At 43.7% G+C, this 23,734-nt stretch overlaps 1 protein-coding gene across 1 annotated transcript in view; it reads left to right on the top strand.

The window, feature by feature from the left end:
• Nucleotides 1-427: 427 nt before the first annotated feature.
• The window catches only part of LOC122558074 (zinc finger protein 420-like), a 54,012-nt gene continuing 30,705 nt past the window's right edge, over nt 428-23,734 (top strand). Inside the window, exons 1-8 of the mRNA XM_043706394.1 lie at nt 428-571; nt 4,781-4,904; nt 6,933-7,204; nt 7,813-7,874; nt 10,187-10,458; nt 11,514-11,594; nt 13,128-13,724; nt 17,926-18,054. Of these exons, the coding sequence (XP_043562329.1) occupies nt 428-571; nt 4,781-4,904; nt 6,933-7,204; nt 7,813-7,874; nt 10,187-10,458; nt 11,514-11,594; nt 13,128-13,724; nt 17,926-18,054 (1,681 nt within the window). The remainder of the gene's footprint in view (nt 572-4,780; nt 4,905-6,932; nt 7,205-7,812; nt 7,875-10,186; nt 10,459-11,513; nt 11,595-13,127; nt 13,725-17,925; nt 18,055-23,734) is intronic.

The following is a 23,734-nucleotide window of genomic DNA, read 5'->3' on the forward strand; positions in this document are numbered from 1 at the left end:
TCCTTCCCGCCCGGCACCGCCTTCCTGACCTGCTGTCTTCTTCTTGACCTCTCCGCCTCGATCCTACTCCGACCTATCACCCTCACCTTGACCTCTTTCCACCTATCACATTTCCAACGCCCCTCCTCCATGTCCCTCCTCCCTACCTTTTATCTTCTCCTGCTGAACACTCTCTGCTCATTCCTGAAGAAGGGCCTGTGCCCGAAACGTCGAATCTCCTGTTCCCTGGATGCTGCCTGCCCTGCTGTGCTTCTCCAGCACCTGCAGTCCTCACTTCCTCCTAAGCGAGTTGAATATTTACCTCTGACTGAGATGTTGTTCATGTGCTGAGGCCCAGAGCAACGCGCTTTCACGCAGCCTCCCAGTGACAGCCACGTGCCTTACAGCAGCGCGCGCAGGCGTAGCACCGCTCCGGCACCAAGGGTCCATGCGCACGCGCGGAAAGCCACTCACCTTTCGCCACTCCATTGGCTATTACTGTCTGAGACGTCATGACGTTATCCCCGCCTCTTGCCCGGAGTCGACTAGGACTGCGCGTGCGCGGGAGGCGGCAGGGGCGCAGGGAGGTGACGTAAGTGGGTGGTGTTCTCTATATCTCAGTCATTTCATAATCGACATCGGTATCTGTACATTTTAGTGTATATCTATATATAAAGTCAGTTTATATCTGCATATGTTAATGTACATCCATGTCTGTATATGTTAGTCCACATCCATATGTTAGCGTACGTCTCCAACTATATATGTCACTGCATATCTGTATATGTGTAAATGTATATATATATATCTGTAAATATCCACTGTATTTGCGGTCTTACTTCCACTCCTATGACTTTTGTTTCTCATATACATTTATATATGTGTCAGTATGTATGGATAAGTATGTCAGTAAATAAATAGTGTATAATTATGTGCATATATATCTACACATGACAATTTTGTATGTAGGTGTGTATATATATTTACATATGTGTGCACATCTCAGTCAGTATAGATATCAATACGTCGAAGAATGTGTGCCCATGAGGGTTGTGGTACCCGCACTCAGGGGCTGAATTTGGTTGTGAGAGGAGGTTTAGTTGCAGATAGCTCTGTTCACCCTCAGCTGCTTGGAAATGACCATCACAGCCTCAGTCTGCTGGATGGCCAAATACCTCAATATTTTAGAGAGGCCTTGGAGGGGGCCGTAGAGCAGGAATGGGGTTTCTGTGAAAGTGAGAATGAGGGTAGAGGGCAAATCCCCAACTAGTGAAGCAAAATAAGGGATATGCTAACCATTGGGAGGGGGTTGGTGGGGAATGTACAAATATATCTGGTATATACTTGGTGAAAGGAATGGGAGTCATAGAATGGAAATAGACCCTTCCATCAACAGGTCCATGTCAACCAGATATCCTAAACTAACCTAGTCTCATTTGCCAGTCCTTGGCACATATCTCTCTAAACCCTTCCTCTTCATATTCTCATCCAGATGCCTTTTAAATGCTGTACTTGTACCAGCCTCCACCACTTCCTCTGGCAGCTCATTCCATACACACACCAGTTTCATACACCAGTTCTACCATCCAGGAATCAGTCTGGTAAACTTTTCTTGCATCCCCTCCATCGCCAGAACATCCTTCCTCAGATAAGGAGACCAAAATTGCAAACAGTACTCCAGATGCAATCTCACCAAGACCCTGTATGAAGATAGCCCTGCCCCAGTACTCAAATCTCTCGCTATGAAGGCTAACATACCATTTGCCTTCTTCACCACCTGCTGCACCTGCAATGATGACTTTCAGTGACTGGTGTATGAGGATGAAATAACAAAGGCCAGTATCCTATCACCAAATTTATTTGCACATGCATTGTATATGACACTGACCCAGCTAGCACAGAGCCAGCTCAGAGAGTGAGCAGAACCCCTGACTCTCCTGTTTGTTTTTTTTCTTTTTTTCCCCTTTTTTTAATATATTTTTTCTTTTTCTCCAGCACCCATGTTGTGTGTGTACAAGTGTTGGACACAGTGAAGAACAAGTGTGTAAATCACACTCCTATTTGTATATGTCAGCCCGACTCTGTGATTGAACCAGGTCAACAGCCCCAATCAGGGAACTAATATTCTGTGAGATCCACTTGATTAGATTACCTACAATATGGAAACTGGCCCTCCGGCCCAGCAAGTCCACACGAACCCTCCGAAGAGTAACCCACCCAGACCCATTCCCCTACCTTATATTTACCCCGACTAATACACCTAACACAATGGGCAATGGATTGTGGGAGGAAATCAGAGTACCCGGAGGAAACCCGCACAGACATGGGGAGAATGTGCAAACTCCACACAGACAGTCACCCAGGGCTGGAATCAAACACGGGTCCCTAGTGCTGTGAGACAGCAGTGCTAACCACTGAGCCACCATGCCGCCACTTGGCTGACCTAATTTCATAACAGACACCCAGGTCAAAATGCACAATCCCATTTTCCAATAAGCCACCTTCCTGTTTTTGCTCCCAAAGTGGATAACCTCACATCCAACCTATATTTCATCTGCCATGCACTTACACTCTCACTCAACTTGTTCAAACCTCTCTGGGCAAAGTTTGTTTCCGATTAAATCCAAAATTTCCAACACTTTCCTACACGTACCTCTGCCAAAGGCCTGTGCATTAACTGTGTTACAGATGTGTAGAATTTTAGAGGAGGAAGCCATTGATCTCACACTAGTTTGAAAGAGTTATTGATTAGTCTAGTTTCTTGTCTTTTCCGATAGCCCTCTATATTTTGACTTTTTAATAAGTGATCAAGTGAAAGTTGCTTTTAAATCTGTTTCTACTACCTTTCTTTAACAGTGCAGTCAGATCATCATAACCCTGGAATCTGGGTATCCTAGTGCATGACTTACAAAATGTTAATATGGAGGTTCAGCAAGTAATTAGGAAAGCTAATAGAATGTTATTTAGTGCAAAGGGGATTGAATACCATCATACCATAAGATATAGAGCAAAATTATGCAATTCGGCCTATCAAGTCTGCTCCACCATTCAATCATGGCTGTTCTCCTGCCTCCTCTCCATAAATTGCTGTGCTTTTCCAGCACCACTAATCCAGAATCTGGTTTCCAGCATCTGCAGTCATTGTTTTTACCTAATCAAGAACCTGTCTATTTCTGTCTGAAATACACTCAATGACTTGGCCTCCACAGCCCTCTGTTGCAGCCCTCTGTGGTAGTGAATCTGTTCCACAGATTCACTACCACCCCACCCCTCCCCCACCCCTCCCCCACCCCACCCCCCAGCTGAAGAAATTCCTTGTCATCTCAGTTCTCATCTGGAAATAGGGGAATCGCTATTTTAAAGAAAGGGATTTTCAATTCAATACCAAAAATAAGGAGGAATTATGTCTCTCGGTGTTGCAAGTCCATGGAACTCTCTTCTGAAAAGGTGGTGGGAGCAGAGACTGCATTTTTTTAGGCAGAGGTCAATAGATTCTTGAAAAACAACAGTGTAGAAGGTAACGGGGGGTAACCCAGTGGGGGTTAATTGGGGGTAAATGATGTGGCGTAGTCAGACCAGCCATGATCATATTGAACAGTGGAGCGATGTCCCTTGCAACATATTCGCATATTGACAAGAACAGAGTTGGGCAAGTCTTGTTCCAATCTCATTCTTCGAGGAGAAAGTTAGGGCTGCAGATGCTGGAGATCAGAGCTGAAAATGTGTTGCTGGAAAAGTACAGCAGGTCAGGCAGCATCCAAGGAACAGGAGAATCGACGTTTCGGTTATGTCTGAAACGTCAATTCTCCTGTTCCTTGGATGCTGCCTGACCTGCTGCGCTTTTCCAGCAACACATTTTCAGCTCCAATCTCATTCTTGCCAATTTCACTGTTATTGAGAGAGGTATATATCAGCAAAAACTTACTTTGATTTTCCTTCTTTTCCGATGTGAAATTGAATTCCTCATTTTTAATTACACTTGCTTGTTTAGATTTTGAGCTGTGAATTTCATGATCCTTCAGTCTGATTAGTTAAGAGATACAAAGTTGGCGGTCTGTTCATTCAGATCCCAGATGCCCTTAAAGAACATTCCACTGTGTCCATCTCTAGCATTCTGCCTTGCAAAATATAATAGGCATTAAATATGCTGTCTAATGGTCACCATTCATTAACCAGTTACATTTACATAGAACAATACAGTGCAGAACAGGCCCTTCGGCCCTCGATGTTGCACCGACCCATGAACTATTCTCAGCTTGTCCCCCTACACTATCCCGTGTGCTTATCCAAAGATTGTTTAAATCTCCCTAATGTGGCTGAGTTACCTATATTGGCAGGAAGGGCATTCCACACCCTTACCACTCTCTGAGTAAAGAACCTGCCTCTGACAACTGTCTTAAATCTATCACCCCTCAATTTGTAGTTATGCCCCCTCATACAAGCTAACATCATCATTCTAGGAAAACGACTTTCACTGTCTACCCTATCTAATCCTCTGGTCATGTATGTCTCTATCAAATTCCCTCTTAGCCTTCTTCTTTCCAATGAGAACAGACCCAAGTCTCTCAGCCTTTCCTCATAAGACCTTTCCTCCAGACCAGCAATGAATTTTAACTTTTGGGGCCGTAAGTCATTTTTGAGTTCTTGCTGGTTATGAACTTATTAACCTCCTCGCTATTCTGATTTTTGTGTGCTTGCTGGTTTGTCTACTGGGGGTGATTGAGTTTCTGAGTGTGTATCTTGCATCATGACTGTCTTCCTCTTTTCCTTTTTGTTAAACAGTCTCCATTTGTTCTTGTAGAAAGTGATGCTTGATGGAAGCATGTATTCAGATCACTGTGAGGAAATGCAGGTCACAGCTCTGAAAGAGCTAACAGAAAACATCGGTGCTCCTCAAAGAAGCAGCAGCGAAAATGTTAACTTGTGTAAGTAAAGTTTAATTTTGGACCTTAGCTGCAACTGATCTGTAAAATTAATTCCATTTATCTATCTTGATTTCGCAACAAAGGTTTTGCCTTTATATTTGGTTGAAAACTTCTCCTGAATGTGCCCAGGTGTCCCATTCCCTCAGTGTTTTCTCATATACGCCTTGATAAATGGTTTATTTTGCAATGGGCGGACCCCACTTGGAGCACTGTAAGCAGATCTGGGTACCACACCTTAGGAAGGAGATATTAGCAGTGGAGGGAGTTCAACACAGATTTACCTTCCCCCAGCCCCACCCCCTTCCCTCTATTTATTTCTCAGCTCCCATCCCCCTCCCCAATCCTGATGAAGGGTCCTGACCTGAAATATTGACTTTCCTGCGCCTCTGATGCTGTTTGACCTCCTGCGCCTTTCCAGCTCCACTTTTTATCGACTCTAACTTCCAGCATCTGCAGTCCTCACTATTTGCAAGAATGCAATCTAGACTTAAGGAGTTAGGTTACATGGAAAGATTACATAAATTAGGCCTACCCTCTCTAGAATTTAGAAGATTAAGGGGTGTTGTGAATGAAGTCTTGAAGATATTAACAAGAGAAGACAGGCTCGATAAAGATAAACTATTTCCACTGGTTGGAGATTCTGGAGCTAGGGGGCAAAGTCTGAGAATTCGGGTTAGAGCGTTCAGGAGTGATGTTAGACTGCACTCCTGCACACAAACGGTGGGAGAGGTTTGGAATTGTCTTCTACAACTGGCACTTAATACTGGAGAAATTGGTAATTTTAAATCTGAAATAGTTCATTCTTTTGTTTAAGCAAAGGTATTAAGGGATATGGGCCAAAGGATATGGAGTTAGGCCATAGATCAGTCATGATCTCAATGAATGGTGAAACAGGCTTGAGAGACTGAATTGCTCCGTTCCTAATGTGTTACTTCAAATCAGTGTAGCCTGTAATTTTGTGACTGTGTAATATCTTTACCTTGTCTATCATATAGAGTCATAGAGACATACAGCATGGAAACAGACCCCTCGGTCCAACCCGTCCATGCCGACCAGATATTCCAACCCAATTTAGTCCCACCTGCCAGCGCCCGACCCATATCCCTCCAAACCCTTCCTATTCATATACTCACCCAAATGCCTCTTAAATGTTGCAATTGTACCAGCCATGAGGGGCATGGATAAGATAAATAGGCAAAGTCTTTTCCCTGGGGTCGGGTAGTCCAGAACTAGAAGGCATAGGTTTAGGGTGAGAGGGGAAAGCTATAAAAGGGACCTAAGGGGCAACATTTTCATGCAGAGGGTGGTACGTGTATGGAATGAGCTGTCAGAGGAAGTGGTGGAGGCTGGTACAATTGCAACCTTTCAAAGGCTTCTGGGTGGGTATTTGAATAGGAAAGGTTTGGAGGGATATGGGCCGGGTGCTGGCATGTGGGACGAGATTGGGTTGGGATATCTGGTCGGCATGGAAGAGTTGGGTCGAAGGGTCTGTTTCTGTGCTGTACATCTCTATGACTCTGACTCTAATAGTGATTATTTGATTTGGGGAGAGACATCCATGTTAATGTTTCAGTTCTGAAGAAGGGTCACTGGACCCAAAATATTAACTCTGACTTCTCTTCACAGATGCTGCTAGACCTGCTGAGTTTTTTCCAGCAGGTTTAGTTTTTGTTTCTGATTTCCAGCATCTGCAGTTCTTTTGGGTTTTTTTGTTATTTAATTTTGTTACCTATCTTGCTTTTCCTTTTAGTGTCTTCTAAGCTGCTCATTTCCAAACAATATTTCTTCTGTTTGCCACATAGCAGTGTGTATCTTCTGCTTGTTTGAATGGAGCTGTGCTTCAGCTTTGACGAGAGACTGGTTCACAATTTTTATCTGCGCAAGTTAAATGAACAGATTTTTGCCTTTACCTTTGTTACTGTTACAATTTGCATAGATGTTTGTCATTGGAGATTATTCTCTGATGAGTTTGCTCGCTTCCTTCTCAAATGTTGCTCCTGAAGGTAAAGTTCTTTTTCTTTATCATAGTCTGTGAAGATTGTCAGGAATATTGTGTGGGTGGCTGTGTTGCCCATGGACCACCAGTGTTTGTCACTGACACACCCGTTGGGATTGATACACCTTCGAGAGCATTTTACAGCATTCCTCATGGACTTGCAGTGGGACCATCAGGGAATCCAGATGGAGGGCTAGGCGTGTGGTGTACTGCAAAGACCATACCTAAAGGTGTGGTATTTGGACCGTATGAAGGCCAGATTGCTGTTGAACAAGGTTCAATTGAAAAGCTGTATTCCCAGATGGTATGTTGTTTTTAAAGCTCATTTTTAAATTTGAAATGTTTGTTATTGCTGAGTCTGAGATACGAAACAGTTTCTTCACTCAAAGATTGGGGGTGAGAATTCCAAAGATTCACCAAAAAGCTGTGGAAGCGTCAGTACAAAAATCGCTAAAGTTCTGGAGACGAATGGCATCAGGAGATATGGAGAGAGTTGCAGGAAAGTGGCATTGTGCTGAATGTTCAGTCAGGATCATATTCAATAGTGAGGCAGGCTTGAAGGACTCAATGGCTTTCTGCCCCTCTGCTAATTGCCCACCATTTTCACCACCAAATGTGATTCTTTGACCTGGTGACATTGTGAGGTCTCTCCACAATGCTGGCCATTTTATTCCAATGCAGCTGGTATACAATAAACAGAAGACAGTGCAGGAAGCAATCAGGGGTTGCTTTTGAAGTTTAATCTTCTTTGCCTTGCATATAAGGGTGGTAGAGTTAAGCTGTTCGATGAATTTTCAATAACCTATCGTGCTCATTCTAAAAATTTCCCAAGATTTGTTAGCTGATATGTTTGTTAAAGCAAGTAACTTCATTTATAAATACGTCTGTATCAAACATATTTTCAATTCACAGATGCAGGAGAGGAATTTCTCCAAACCAGGGGCCTTTGATGAATCTAAATGCAACTGGATGAGGTGAGCTAACAATCAGTCCTTTTATTTTAACCATGCACAGTTCTTAATGATTTACTTTTCAGTTTAAAATGTTCTGTTTATTGTCTGCAAATAACATGGACTTCCTCAAAAGTATGATTTCCTTTTTAGATATCTGGTTCTATCGGCCAGGGAATGTATTTCTGCGTCTTCACACACATTTCTTGCAGCTTACCAGTTAATGCACTTTTTGATTAAGTTTCCCAAACAGAGCATCATCGAATCCCTGCAGAATGGAAGTAGGCCAATCAGTTCATCGAGTCCATACCAACTCGATGAAGAACACTCCACCCAAACCCACCCTATCCCTGTAATCCTGCATTTCCCATGGCCAATCCATTTAACGAGCATATCTTTGAACTGTGGGATGAAAACTAGAGCACCCGGAGGAAACCCATGCAGACACAGGGATGTGCAAACTCCACACAGACAGTCACCCGAGGCTGGAATCAAACTCCGGTTCCTGGCAGAAGCAGTGCTGACCACTGAGCCACCCTACCGCCCATATATTAAATGAATATACCCCTGATTGTTTTTCTCTCCTTTCCTCTCCTACAGATGTTCATTTCTTATCTGTCGATCAGTACATCAGCCAAAAGACCATTGATTAAGATGTACATCGTAAAAATAGTTTGTCTGGTAGCTACTTGGTCATGGAACACCGATCACAGTATAGCCCAAATAAAACCTATTCCTTCTCATAGTGATTGCATGCAACGTTTCAGGAGTAACAAGGTAACAGCCAGTCATAACCTTGTGCAGCTTTGTTTTCTCTAATCTAGAGGCACAGAACAATTGTAGCACCTCAACAGATAGACCTGGCGAGACCAAAAAACCCCATGGTTAATCCAAAACTTAATAGATTGACAGTTCATTCACTCATTGAAAAATTCCACAAGTCTTTGAAAAAGCAATTAATGACAATTTTAATGTTTAATGAGTAAGAATTTATTTCTACTTTTGAATGGCAACAGTGGTGTCACACAGTTGAAGTTCATACTTTGTCGAACTTCCACAAAGGACCCTCCCATTATAATTCCCCTTCCCACTCCCTTTCCGACATGACCATCCTCGGCCTCCTCCATTGCCACAACGAACCACAGAGCAAATTGGAGAAACAACACCTCATCTTCTGCCTGGGCAGCCTGCAGACCGGAGGACTGAACATTGAGTTCTCCAATTTCAAGTAGCCTCCCTTTCCAGCTCCTCACCCTCCCTTCTACTCCTCCCACCCACCAACCGGACCCATTCCTCCCATTGACCAACCAGGTCGTACCCTTTACTTGTCTTCACCAATCCCCACTTCACCACCCTGCACTCACCACCCCCCCTTTATCTGCAACTCCCCCTACACCCACCCCCAGCCCTGATGAAAGGTTACACCTGAAACTTCAACTTCTCCACCTCCTGATGCTGCCGGGCTTGCTGTGTTCTTCCAGCTTCCCGCCTGTCTACTTTGAGCTTGCGCACTCAGTAGTTTGATAGGACAGTTGTTACGAGGAAGGTGGGTGAAGCCTCATGCCAATGGAAGCTTTTAACTTGATTCCTGTGTGCCTGTTGAGGTCAAGGCATTGTGTCAGCTGCAGTTTGTGATTCTTCAGTGGTAATATTTTGATCCTAACCAGGCCAGTGTTTATGCTGTTCTTGGATCTCATCATACTTGGTACGTTATTCAGGTGCTGTTGTAGCTCCAGTGACAAAAACTATTTTTGCACCATGAAACCACTGTTGCTTTCCTGGTGTTCCACACTTGATTGTTCTCTTATTTTCCTGCTGCAAAGGAATACTCAAAATCTTAAGACCTTCATTACAAAATTATCGGTCTCATTATTTGTTTATTGAGTAAACATCATCAAAAAGAGTATGGCACTAGTGCGAAAATAGAACATGTAGAATGTTGTTCTGATGATTAGATTAGATTACTAACAGTGTGGAAACAGGCCCTTCGGCCCAACAAGTCCACACTGACCCTCCGAAGCGTATACCACCCAGACCCATACTCCTACATTTACCCCTTCATCTAACACTACGGGCAATTTAGCATGGCCAATTCACCTAACCTGCACATTTTTGGACTGTGGGAGGAAACCGGAGCACCCGGAGGAAACCCACGCAGACACGGGGAGAACGTGCAAACTCCACACAGAGAGTCGCCTGAGGCGGGAGTTGAACCCAGGTCTCTGGCGTAGTGAGGCAGCAGTGCTAACCACTGTGCCACCGTGCCGCCCGTGACTCGAGGAAAGACTGACAGGTAACCTGTGTGTAACGAGAAAATTCTGTACTTGATGATGCAGGTTTGTGAATCTTGCTAAGACCCCAGGAGAGACAAATCTGATCCTTTCCCAATTTAGTGGAAAGCTCTATTACAAAGTGTGTCGCTCAATTGAACCCGCACATGAATTGTTCATCTGGCACGGGGATGAAGAAGTAAACAGACCTTGGCATAAAAGCACACCAGCCGGAGGGAAAACCAGCAATATTTCTGCATACAACAACGCTGAGTCGCCCCAGGCATGTTCAGTGCAACAGAAACAAAGAATAAAAACTGAAGAAGAGCCAGACCCAGGTGAGTGGAAAATATTGCTTTCGTCTCCTCTCCTGTTCAGAATTTTCTCAATTTCAAAAGTACATTCTCTGACCTTTGAGCACTTCAATGCAGTGAATTGCCTGCTCAGATTGTCTCACTTTGTGACCTCAAAATTTTTCAATTATTTATAACCTCTCTCAATTTAAACTTACTCCGTAACGTGAAATCCCGAACCCTGTATCTCTCTCCTTGTCAATCTCCATTGCCCCATGAGTACTTATATATTCCCCTAGTGCTCAGAACATGCAATAGTCTACGTGTGCAATACTTTGTAAGGCACAAATACCTGCACTTTATATTTACTGCCAGCACTTGACAATTGAAATTCAGTACCTTAGTTGCCCTTACTAGAATTAAAAACTATTGCTCACAAACCCATAGACTTAATATGTTGGATCTCTTCTGATCTGCATAGTGGTCTGCTTATCACATATTCTTTTGGCTCTTTGATGTTATACTAATTAGTCTGTACTTACCTAAATTAAATTACATTTCTGACTACATTGCAGCTAGTTACTTTAAAAGTCAAAATTCTTGTCAATCTGGGTGCATTGGTCCTCATTAACTCTCCTTTGTTGATATAATGGCAGTTAGAGAGAATAAATTGAGCATATCCAGAAAATACTCTGAGAAAATTAGGAAAAGGTTAGTAGCATTATACATAGAATTCATAGATGGAGATGGATCGTTTGCCATGGTTCACGAGACACTGGCACCAGCTTTGGGGAAAGAAGGAACTAAACTGTTGTGGCAGCAGAGGCTGGGTCAGTAAGCACGCTCAAGGTTGAGACAGGCAGATTTTCAATGCGTAAGGAAATTGAGGGCCATGGGAATAGGCAGGAAAGTGGAGTTGAGGATTGTCATATTAGCCATGATCTCACTAGCAGAGTAGACTCGATGGGCTGAATGGGCCTACTTTCACTTCCCTTTCTTATCGTCTTTGTTTGTACCTTTGTTTTTTGTATTACTGTTCTATTTTTATTTGCTAATGTTTAAATTTCTCGGCTTCACCAAACCATTTTGTCCTGCCCCAGCTGAAGAGGAGCTGTGCTACAGGAATGCTGCAGAAATTCAATCACACTATAATTCTGATCAGATGAAGACACCCCTGCGAGGTAGGAGACCTGCCCATCGTTTTAAACGGTTTTTATGAGTGTCAGTTTAAGAAACAGAGTAAATCACCACAGTTTTCAATTCTGAAATGTATAACAACCTGAACTCTGATTCAGAACATCTTGAAATGGCAACAAACTGGTGAAAATGACCAGTAATGGTGACCTGAAAACTGTATGTGAATATTATTCAGGGGTTATTTTATTTTTGTTTGCCAAAGAATATTTCAGTTGTGCAATTTCAATAATAGATATAAAGCATGTGGATATGTTTTCTTTGAATATGTTAAACTCCGGTGACCATGTGCTGCTTCAGCAGAGGTGAAGGTCCATGTGGGTGTAATGTTTCTGATGAAGGTATTTCACCACTGTACTCGAGTGTGCAGGTGCTGGTACCGGAAGAAGAAACATTTATCTGTAATATTAGATTAGATTAGATTACATTACAGTGTGGAAAATGTGCTGCTTCAGCAGAGGTGAAGGTCCATGTGGGTGTAATGTTTCTGATGAAGGTATTTCACCACTGTACTCGAGTGTGCAGGTGCTGGTACAGGAAGAAGAAACATTTATCTGTAATATGTTAGATGTAAAATATTCTGAATTCATGACCTCTCAAGACCAATTCAGTTACAATGGACCCTTCAATGGTAATCAACTCTTTGAAACTGAGCTTTATTCTCAGAACTTATGTCCTGATGATCGTCTTTTTCTTGGTTCAATAATATATGACCACTGTTATAACATTAGCTTTTCTTTTGCTTGAAAGAACAAACACGCTAAAACTGCTAATATTTCAATGAATCTTGCAAAGATGTACATTATTCCAAATCTTGGTTTTATAAATAATAGTGGGTCACAAACTTTGTTGTCCACAGACAGCTTGGGAAAGGAAAAGACCAAACATTCCCCTGCCAGTCCTGTCCCACCCCACCGGGCACTTGCCAGTCTTGCCCCACCCCCACCGGGCACCTGCCAGTCATGCCTCACCCCCACCAGGTACCTGCCATCCTGCCCCACCCCCACTGGACACCTGCCAGACCTGGCCCACCCCCACTAGACACCTGCCAGACCCGGCCCACACCCACTGGACACCTGCCTTTCAGAGCATGGTGTTATATTTGATGAGTTATTAATGAGATGAGTGAATCCAGATTGGACAATTTTGGTCTTGTGTTGAGCTCCACATTCATCTGATAGTTCCTCTTTCTTTTCAACTCCAAAAGGTTTGAAAATTCAATCTCACATTTGTACATTGTACCAGTAACACAGGTTCTGCTCGTAAGTGTACATTTTTGTTGCTCATATGTACGATTGTTAGTGCAGCACAGGATCTAGTCTGTTGTGTGACATTTGGTGACTGATTGAGATACACATCTAGCCCATTGTCGTGTATGGCTTCGACTCTAACACTGTTCCTCGGTGACTAGTATGTTTCATCAAATTCAAAGGAGCCTCACAGCCCATCAGAGATTTCCTAACATTCTATGAAACTCATCCGTGGATCTTTGAACTTTTCTCTTTTTTATTATAAAACAGATTCAGTTACTGATGTTCAACCAAAAACTGAACTTTCCGATCCTCAAAATGTTTGGCTTGAGAATGATTGTCGAGTTAACGAAGGAGACACTTTACCTGGGGATGGTTTGGTCACTGGTTTACAACAGTTAGACAGTAATCTCTCCCAAGATGAACCATGCACCTTTGAGCACCTGTTGAACTTGGAGAGCACCAAAGCACAAATTAGACTCGGTGATAAGAATAGGAGGACGTTGCATCCCAGCTCACCGATCTGTAACAAAGAGAAGCGTTTTAGCTGTGACTATTGTGAAAGGAGATTTATTCGTAAAGAGCATTTAACGATGCACCTCCGCACACACACGGGTGAGAAGCCCTTTGCATGCGAGGAGTGCGGAAGGGCATTTGCGGAGAAATGGAACCTCAAAGAACATCGCCGAACCCACACCGGCGTACGCCCTTACCCCTGCCGCTTTTGTGGCAAAGCATTTTACCGCAGCTCCCATCTGAAGGTGCACCTCCGTCGTCACACTGGAGAGAAACCCTATAAATGTGACAAATGCCATCAGACGTTTGTAGATTCATCGTCTCTTCAGAAGCACAGGCGGTTCCCTTCAGGTAAGGTGTTGCATTTTGAACATTGTTTCAAATGAGGAAGTATTTCACTCAGCAGAAGTGAAGGGACACCTTCTGTGATTACTAACACGTCTGTGGAAGTCTCTTTTTTATTAGTTTTGCACTTTAATACTAATTCGGTAGTATTTAACCTGGATTCAAGCATTGATTATTTAATGATTAATTATGTTATGAAAAGACTTTTCACATGCAATTGAACTTATTGCAGGCACTTTATCATCATTTCTTGCAAGGTATGAGACCCACTAATGTCTAAGACTAATTGTAATCCTTTATTTCTCAGAAAGTCAGAAGATTGTGTCATTTTGACTGAAGGCTCAACATGGTTGCAAAAAAAACCTCAACTTCTGTCCCTGTCAATAACTTTACAAACAGTGTGTTCATGTTTTATAAAATTATATGTCACAACTCAATCATTACCATCAAGCCAGGGGAGAAAGTGAGGGCTGCAGATGCTGGAGATCAGAGCTGAAAATGGGTTGCTGGAAAATCGCAGCAGGTCAGGCAGCATCCAAGGACAGGAGAATCGACGTTTCGGGCATGATTCCTGAAGAAGGGCTTATGCCCGAAACGTCGATTCTCCTGTTCCTTGGATGCTGCCTGACCTGCTGCGCTTTTCCAGCAACACACTTTCAGCATCAAGCCAGGGGATCAATCCTGGTTCAATGGAGAGTGCAGGAGGGCATGCCAGGACCAGCACCAGGCATACCTGAAGGATGAGGTGTCAAACTATCAGACAGGACTACTTGCATGCCAAACAGCTGATGCAGCAAGTAATAGACAGAGCTAAGTGATTCCACAACCAATGGATCAGATCTAAGGTCTGCAGTCCTGCCACATCCAGTCATGAATGGTAGTGGACAATTAAACATAGGAGGAAGAGACTCCACAGTTTTCCCCATCCTCAATGATAGGAGAGCCCAGCACATCAGTGCAAAAGATAAGATTGAAGCATTCGCAGCAATCTTCAGGGGAAGGGCCAAATGGATGATCCATTTTGGCCGCCTCCAGTGATCCACAGCATCACAGCAGCTCTCAGCCAAATTGATTCACTCCACGTGAGATCAAGAAACAGTTGGAGCCACTGGATGCTGCAAAGTATTGGCCCCTCGCAACATTCCGACAATAATACCGAAGATTTGAGCTCCAGAACTTACTGCTCCCCTATAAAATGTTGTTCCAGTACAGTTACAACAGTGGCATCTACCCAATAAAAAGGAAAATTGCTCAGATACGTCCTGTAAACAAAAAGCAGTACAAAGCTAACCCAGCCAGTTACTGCCCCATTAGTCTACTCTTGAGCATCAGTAAAGTGATGGAAGGGATCATCAACAGTGCTATCAAGCAGCACCTGCTCAGCAATAACCTGCTCAGTGATGCTCAGTTTGTGTTTCAACAGGGCCACTCAGCTCCTGATCTTGGTTTGAACATGGACAAAAAAGCTGAATTCCAGAGGGGAGGGGAGAGTGACAGCCCTTGACATCAAAGCTGTACTTTACAGAGTGTGGCATCAAGGAGCCTTAGCAAAACTGAAATCAATGAGTATCAGGAGGCAAACTCTCCAGTGGTTGGAGTCTTCCTGGCACATAAGAAGATTGTTGTTGTTGTTGGTCAGTTATCTCAATTCCAAGACATCCCTACAGGAATTCCTCAGAATAGTGTCCTAGGCCCAACCATCTTCAGCCGCTTCATCAATATCCATTCCCCCAATCATAAGGTCAGAAGTGGAAATGTTTGCTGATGATTGTATAATGTTCAGCAGCACTCAAGACTCCTCAGAAACTGAGGCACTCCATGTTCAAATACAAGAAGATCTGGACATTATCCAGCCTTGGGCTGACAAGTGGCAAGTAACATTTGCGCCACACAAATGCCAGGCAATGACCATCTCTAATAAGAGACAATATAACTATCAGTCCTTGACATTCATCACTGATGGACACCCTGGTCCATACATTCTCCACACCCCCTCCGGTGAAGCAGTGATTTGCCTGTGGGCGGCACGGTGGCACAGTGGTTAGCACTGCTGCCTCACAGCGCCTGAGACCCGGGTTCAATTCCCGCCTCAGGCGACTGACTGTGTGGAGTTTGCACGTTCTCCCCGTGTCTACGTGGGTTTCCTCCGGGTGCTCCGGTTTCCTCCCACAGTCCAAAAGATGTGCAGGGTCAGGTGAATTGGCCATGCTAAATTGCCCGTAGTGTTAGGTAAGGGGTAAATGTAGGGGTATGGGTGGGTTTCGGGTCGGTGTGGACTTGTTGGGCCGAAGGGCCTGTTTCCACACTGTAATGTAATCTAATCTAATCTAATGGCACTTCATCCCATCTCGTCTGCTGCATTTGCTGTTCACAATGTGGCCTCCTCTATGTTAGGAGAGAAAAGACAGACTGGGTGACTAGTTTGAAAAACACCTGCATTCTGTCTGTAAAACTGACCAGATCTTCCAGTTGCCTGCCACTTCAATACCCCACCATGTTCCCATGCTAACATCTGTGTCCTGGGCTTGCTGCAGTGTTCCAGTGAAGCTCAGTGCAAACTATTAAGAACAGCATCTCGTTTTCCACTTGGGGACCTTGCACCCTCTCAGATGCAACACTGAGCTTAATAATCTTAGAGCTTGATACCACCCTTCCATGTCTTTTTACCCATCCCATTGTGTCATGGGCTGCTTTTAGCACAGCTAACCCATTTTCACCCACTCTCATATCACATTACATGCTTTGTTTCAGCACAGGCCACCCATTGTCGACTCCCCTTAGCTCTCAGTATCACTTATTCATCTCCTCTTCTGACCTGGCTAGCCATCCATAATACTGATATTTACCTAAGCCTTCCATATCTTTCTCTCTCACTGTCTGGGCTTCGTCTTCAACTATCCTCCTCTCACCACCAAACTCAATTTTGACTTCATCATAAATACCACTTTCTCCCAGCTGCTATCAGAGTCATTGATCAAAGTTAACCGAACCCGAAATGTTAATTTTGCTTTCTCTCCACAGATGTTACCAGACCTGCTGAGTTTCTCCAGCGATTTCTGTTTTTGTCTCTGATTTACAGCAGCCGCATATCTTTGTTTTTATTTAATCAACTAAGCGTTACTGAGTAAGCAATTAGTTGCTCAAAATCATAGAAAATATATTGCCCCCTTAATGACTGAAAATCCCATGCCTCAGTTATGCTTATCTACCCATTTTCTGGGATACTGCAGTCCTTACAGGAGCCAGTTCAATATCAGCCCAGGTATCACAGGGTGTGGTTCAGTCATTTGACCAAAGCATAACATTGAGTGACTGTCAAAGGGCCTTCTCTGAACTGTGACCAGCAGTGAGCTGACCTGTAACAATTCCTTCAACATGAATCTTCCAGAGTCTTTGGAATTCCAGGGAATACAACTCTTCATCCAGAAAGTCTGTTTCTTCCGCATTCTGCTTGGTCAGAAAAGCAGTGAACTTTCTGATCTGACCAATGACTTGCAGTCTTTGAGATCTCCCACCATCCTAGCTCTCCTTTCTTCCCCGTGCCCCCATCTCCCTTTGCCCCTCTCACTCTACCTTCTTTTCCCATGGTGTGTCTGTTCCCCAATTTCCCCTCATTCTGTGCCTCATCTCTCTCTCTCTTGCCTCCCCTCTCTCTCCTTTTTCTTTCTCTTTCTCCCTCCCTCTTCCCTTTTCTTTCCCCTTTCCCACTCCCACCCCTTCTCTCTTATCCCTTGAATCTCTCTCCTCTCTCTCTCAGCCTTTTTCACTTGCTGCCCAAACAACAGAAACTCTGTGCATGGTTAGTCCAGCTGCTCCTGCAGGTAGTGCTCTCTTGGACAGTGTTACCCAAGGCCCCTTCTCCCTGTGGTTACCAGGCAGCTCAGGCAGGAGAATTCATAACAGATCCCAGACTCTGCTCCCTGCTCTGTTATACCTGGAATTAAAGAGACATTCCTAAAACAACAACATCTTATTAAACCTACATTCATAACATTTGTGTCACTGCTCGCTGGCCTATTAATCTCCTGGAACTGATTTTAGGAAAACGTGGTTCATAATCTTGCTTCTTGTATGGCCATCTGAGCCATTGCAGCTCAGAGGGAAAAATACAATTGCAGTGTTGTTAACTCTTACTCAGTCGATGTTTGATGTAAGGTGTGTCGTTGTGAATGTGATGCACCAGTAATTCAGCTTTTGTGTTTTTCAGTGTGCTGTAAACTTGAGAATGCAATATTCGTGCGTATAGAGGGGGTGGAAGCAATGGAACGACACGTGCAAGACGGTTGTGATGAAGCTAGCGTTGAAAACAGGCAATTCAACTCATCAGGAAATAAAGGTAATGGTCTTATGGTAAATATGAATGATTTGACAGCTGAACAGTGATTCCATGCTTTGCTAAACCTTTATGTTAATGGATTTAAGGAATGATCTCACTGACAACCTTATAAATTCAGTATGCCCTGAGGTACCCACTTTTCCCTTCTCCTGTGAACCTATGGTTCAGTTCTGTACATGTGGACGTTTGCTTTGACAGGGCAACCAAGTGACTTATTTTCTTATTACATCACCCTAGACAGCCTATTGCTGAGCACAATCTCAAATTTATCTGACATTGACAATTTCAGTCGAGTGCAGTGAATAGCAATTAGCAATGATCCTTTCTTCATCTTTTCTTAAGAGACTACATTAGATTTCCTACAATGTGGAAACAAGCCCTTCGGCCCAACCAGTCCACACCGACCCTCTGAAAACTAACCCATCCAGACCCACTTCCCTCTGACTAATGCACCTAACACTACAGGCAATTTAGCATGGTCAATTCACCTGACCTCCACATCTTTGGACTGTGGGAGGAAATCGGAGTACCCAGAGGAAACTCGCGCAGACACAGGGAGAATGTGTAAATTCCACACAGACAGCTGCCTGAGGCTGGAATTGAACCTGGGTCCCTGGTGCTGTAAGGCAGCAGTGCTAACCACTAAGCCACCGTGCCACCCCAGACATTGAAGTCTTTGTGGTTTCTCAATATCACGCTAGCTTACAGATCACTTACAGTGTGGAAACAGGCCCTTCAGCCCAACAAGTCCACACCGACCCGCTGAAGCGTAACCCACCCAGACCCATTCCCCTACATTTACCCCTTCAACTAACACTACGGGCAATTTAACATGGCCAATTCACCTAACCTGTTGGAGGAAACCCACGAAGACACAGGGAGAATGTGCAAACTCCACACAGAGAGTCGCCTGAGGCGGGAATTGAACTCGGGTCTCTGGCGCTGTGAGGCAGCAGTGCTAACCGCTGTGCCACTGTGCCACTAGCTGAGCTCATCATTATCATCACAGGCCTTTCCTCTGACCTCATACTCCTAAGATCAACATTGTGATATACATTAGGGCATTGTATACACTTATAAAGTTATGGATTCATACAGCATGGAAATAGATTTGTCAGTCCAACTTGTCCATGCTGACCAGGCATTCCAATCTGACCTAGTCCCACTTCCCAGCACTTGGCCCATATCCCTCTAAACCCTTCCTATTCATATACCCATCCAGATGCCTTTTAAATGTTGTAATTGTACCAGCCTCCACCACGTCCTCTGGCTGCTCATTCCATACACGTACCACCCTCTGTGGGAAAAAGTTGCCCCTCAGGTCTCTTCTATATCTTTCCCCTCTCACCTTAAACCTATGCCCTCTAGCTTTTGATTCCCCTATCCAAGGAAAAAGACCTTGGCCTTTCAACCTAACCTGTAGGGTCCTGGGCAGTATTGCTGAACAAGGAGACCTAGGGGTGCTGGTGCATAGTTTCTTGAAAGTGGAGTCACGGGTAGACAGGGGGTGAAGAAGGTGTTTGGCACGCTTGCCTCATTGGTCAAAGCATTTGACTACAGGAGTTGGTACGTCATACTGCAGCTGTACAGGACATTGGTGAGGCCACTTTTAGAATGTTACACATACTGGTCAGGAGTGTTGTCTTAATGTTGATTTTTCAGAGGTTGCTTCATGCAGGTCAAAGTGCTGTGATGAGCTGGGAAGGATGTTGCTATACTTGAGAGGGCGAGAAAAGATTTGTAACGATGTTGCCGGGACTGGAGGGTTTGAGTAATGGGGTGGGGCTAAATAGGGTAGGGCTTTGTCCCCTGGTGTGTCAAAGGCTGAAAGGTGACCTGATAGAAATTTATAAAGTCTGATCAAAAACAGAGCAGGTGTGCAAACAGATGCAACACAATGGAAATTCAAAACTTACAGATCATGTGATAAGTGTGAAGATGAGAAACAAGGCTGTGGTTAAATTTAAGTGAAACAAATTATGTATGTATTTATGATGATGAAGGATAATGCTCAAACTGTCTGTTGAGTCACTTCATGGTAAAATACTATCCATTTTTCAATGGTCATGCCATCTTGTTGCCCTATTCTGTTACGGTGATTACTGACCTGCTGTCTTTCTAAAACAAACAGCAGTTTGGTCATTAACAATATGGTCTCCGTTTTTCTCCTTTCAAACATATGTCACAGATGTTGGAAGCTGGCTGTGTGGGGATTTAATTCTTAATTATATAGCAAACTGATGTAAGTAAGCTTGTAATGTGATCAACCTAATGTTATTTGGACATTAAGCATATACTGCAGACAAACATATTGGATTCTTCAGGGGCTTCACAGACTAAGTGCTGAGAGGATGTTCCCCATCATGGGAGAGTCTCGGACCATTTTAAGATTGAGATGAGGAGGAATTTCTTCTCTCAAAAGGCTGAGAGTCTTTGGAACTCTTTGCCACAGAGAGCTTGTGGGGCAGGGTCCTTGTGTACATTTAAGGCTGTGGTAGGTTCTTGTTCAGTCAAGGATTTCAGGGGAAAGGACAGGAAAGTGGACATTGAGGAATGTCAGATTAGCCATGACCTTATTGAATGGCAGAGCAGGCTCGAGAAGCCAAGTAGCCTACTCCCGTTCCTATTTTTATGGTCTTTTTGAAGGAATGGAGTGTTGTCTTAATGTTGACTTTTCAGAGGCTGCTTCATGCAGGTCAAAGTGATGTGATGAGCTAGCAATGACTTAGAAATAAAGAAAGCTGCAAACACTGGTAAACCAATTTCACACTTGAAGATCTCCTTGCCCCCGTTCCACTTTTGCCTTTCTTCTTCTGGATGGGGCTTCAGAGGAGTTCTGTTGATCAAAGTTGTCTTCAAAATCATAACCTATCCTTTCTTCAGGTAAGTATCACCTCTTGTGTTCATATCGCAACTTTGTATTTGTCTAAAGTCCCTGCACATCTTTTAACCAGAAGAGAATTGAAGCCATTTTGGGCTGAGATGAGAAATGCCTTCACTCAGAGAGTGGTGAGCCTGTGGAATTCTCTGTCACAAAAAGTGGATGAGGCCAAAACATTGAATGTTTTCAAGAAGGAGTTATTTGGGTTCAAGGCATCAAGGGGTCTGGGGAGTAACAGGAACAGGAGACTGAAATGGATGATCAGCCATGATCATATTGAATCGTGGAGCAGACTCAAAGGGCTGAATGGCCTACTCCTGCTCCTATTTACTGAGTCTCTAAACTGGTAGACTGAGGTCCACAGACTGAGTTGGCTCCCCTCACCGTCGCTTGTACTCCAGTGGTCCCAAGGTGAAGCACTGAGGTGCCAGCTCATTAGAAAGGGAGAGGGAGCTGTGCTTGAGAAGGAACATTTTACGATATGAGCTAACAGAGTCAGGATGAGAGGTTGGTTAGGTTTGTGGGCATAGGGTGAAGGGAGCACGAGCTGGGTGTTGTGGACAAGAAGGGCACGTGATAGAATCAAAACCAGAGGTAGAAGCAGGATCAGACCTTGAAGAGGGAAGACCCTGAGAACAGGAAAAGTTTGTTGGGACAAGGACAAAGAGTTTGATAAACAGCTGGAAGGATTGTCTCGATTCATGTGACAAAATCTGAAGTCCTTGTGTGTATTGTCAGGGATGACGGTGAAAATAGCAAGTCACGTGCATATAAGGAGATGGATGTGCTGGTAAAAAGCTTATCATTGCAGTGTGGGATGATCATGGAGTAGTTGTCATCCTGTTTCAAGATAATTTCCTGATATTAATTGCAATTTATTTTTTGCTAATTTGAATCTTTTTCCTTATCCTACTCTTGCATTTCAGTTTGAATTAATTAACCAAGTCCCATAGCATTTTCAATCATTCCTGCATACCGGACACCTGTGCAAATTATGAGACCAGCTGTCTTATGTATCATGCCTTGAATCCTTGATATATAAATCTCTTCAAAGTTGTGAAATGTAATGGACAGTGAAGAAGGTTATCTAAGATTACAAAGAGGTCTCGATCAATAGGCATGGCAGATGGAGTTTAATTTGGATAAATGCGAGGTGTTGCATTTTGGTAAAACAAAGAAGGACAGGGCTTCTACAGTTAATGGCAGGGCCTGGGTAGTGATGTAGAACAGCGAAACCAAGGGGTTCAGGGACATGATTCTTTGAAAATTGTTTTGCAGTTACAGAAAACATTTAGCATGCTAACTTTCATTACTCAGACCATTGAGTATAGGAGTTGGAACGTCATATTGAAGTTGTACTGGATATTGGTGAGACTTCTGTCCTATGTGCATTTTCTGGTTGTCCTGTTATGGGAAAGATATTATTAAACTGGAGAAGGTTCAAAAAAGATTAGCCAGGATGTTGTAGGAATTGGAGGGTTTGAGTTACAAGGAAAGACTGGATAGGCTGAGACCTATTTTGTTGGATCATAGGAGGTTGGGGGGTGACCCTACAGAGGTTTATAAAATCATGAGGGGCATAGACAAGGCGAATGGCAAACGTCTTTTCCCTAAAGCTAGGGAGTTCATACCTAGGGAGCATATTTTTAAGGTGAGAGGAGAAAGATTTAAAAGGGAGATAACTTTTTCATACAGCAGGTCGTTTGGATGTGGAATGAACTAGACAAAGTGGTGGATGCAGGTAGAGTTAAAACATTTAGAAGACATTTGGATAAGTACATGAATAGAAAAGGTTTGCAGGGATATGGGCCAGGAGCAGGCCGGTAGGACGAGTTTGTTTGGGAACATGGTCGATATGGACTGGTTGGACCGAAGGGTCTGTACTGTATGACTCTATAAATATTTCAAAGTTTTTAAGCGCACAGATGCCATCTACTGGCCATTGTATGTACAGTCTTCACTTTCTGACCTGAAGTGTTTTCCTGCCAGGCGACCACAATCATTATCTTAAAATTACATCCTTCTCTTTGTTGTACTTGTATTATTTGTTTTCTTGAACTTCGCATATCGTCACAAGTTGGATAAATTTGATGGAGACTGTTTCCTAACCTGTATTGTGGCTATTTTGAACAGCCACAAGATAAAAGTGAATCAAAACTGGCAGCATCACGGGAGGTGATGACATGGTAATGTCACTGGTCTCGTAATCTAGAACCAATCCAGGCTAATATTCTGGGACATGGGTTTGAATCCCACCATGGCAAATGATAAAGTTTGAATTCAATAAAATATGCAATTTTTATATGCAGTCGACCAATTGTCGACTGTGTAACCACTAAAAATCTATCTGTTTACTTCACCAATATCCATTAGGGAAGGAAATCTGCCATCTTTACCCAGTCTCCAGATCCACAACAGTGTGGTTGACTCTTAACTGCCCTCTGCACAGTTAGGGATGGACGATAAATGCTCACCCACTGATGCCCAGTTCCCATGATCAAATAAAAAAATCTGTCAACAGAGAGAGTTTCTGCTTCTAGTCCAGTATGATTTGACTCTTCGTAGAATCCCTACAGTGTGGAAACAGGCCATTTGGCCCAACAAGTCCACACCAACCTGTAGAAGAGTTTTCCACTCAGACCCATTCCGCTACCCTACATTTCCCCTGACTAATGCACCTAACCTACGCATGCCTGAACACTACAGGCAATTTAGCGTGTCCGGTTCACCTGACCTGCACATCTTTGGATTGTGGAAGGAAACCAGAGCACCCGGAGGAAATCCACATTGACACAGAGA

This window comes from Chiloscyllium plagiosum, chromosome 16 (genome assembly GCF_004010195.1).
Source record: "Chiloscyllium plagiosum isolate BGI_BamShark_2017 chromosome 16, ASM401019v2, whole genome shotgun sequence".
Lineage (NCBI taxonomy): Eukaryota > Metazoa > Chordata > Chondrichthyes > Orectolobiformes > Hemiscylliidae > Chiloscyllium > Chiloscyllium plagiosum.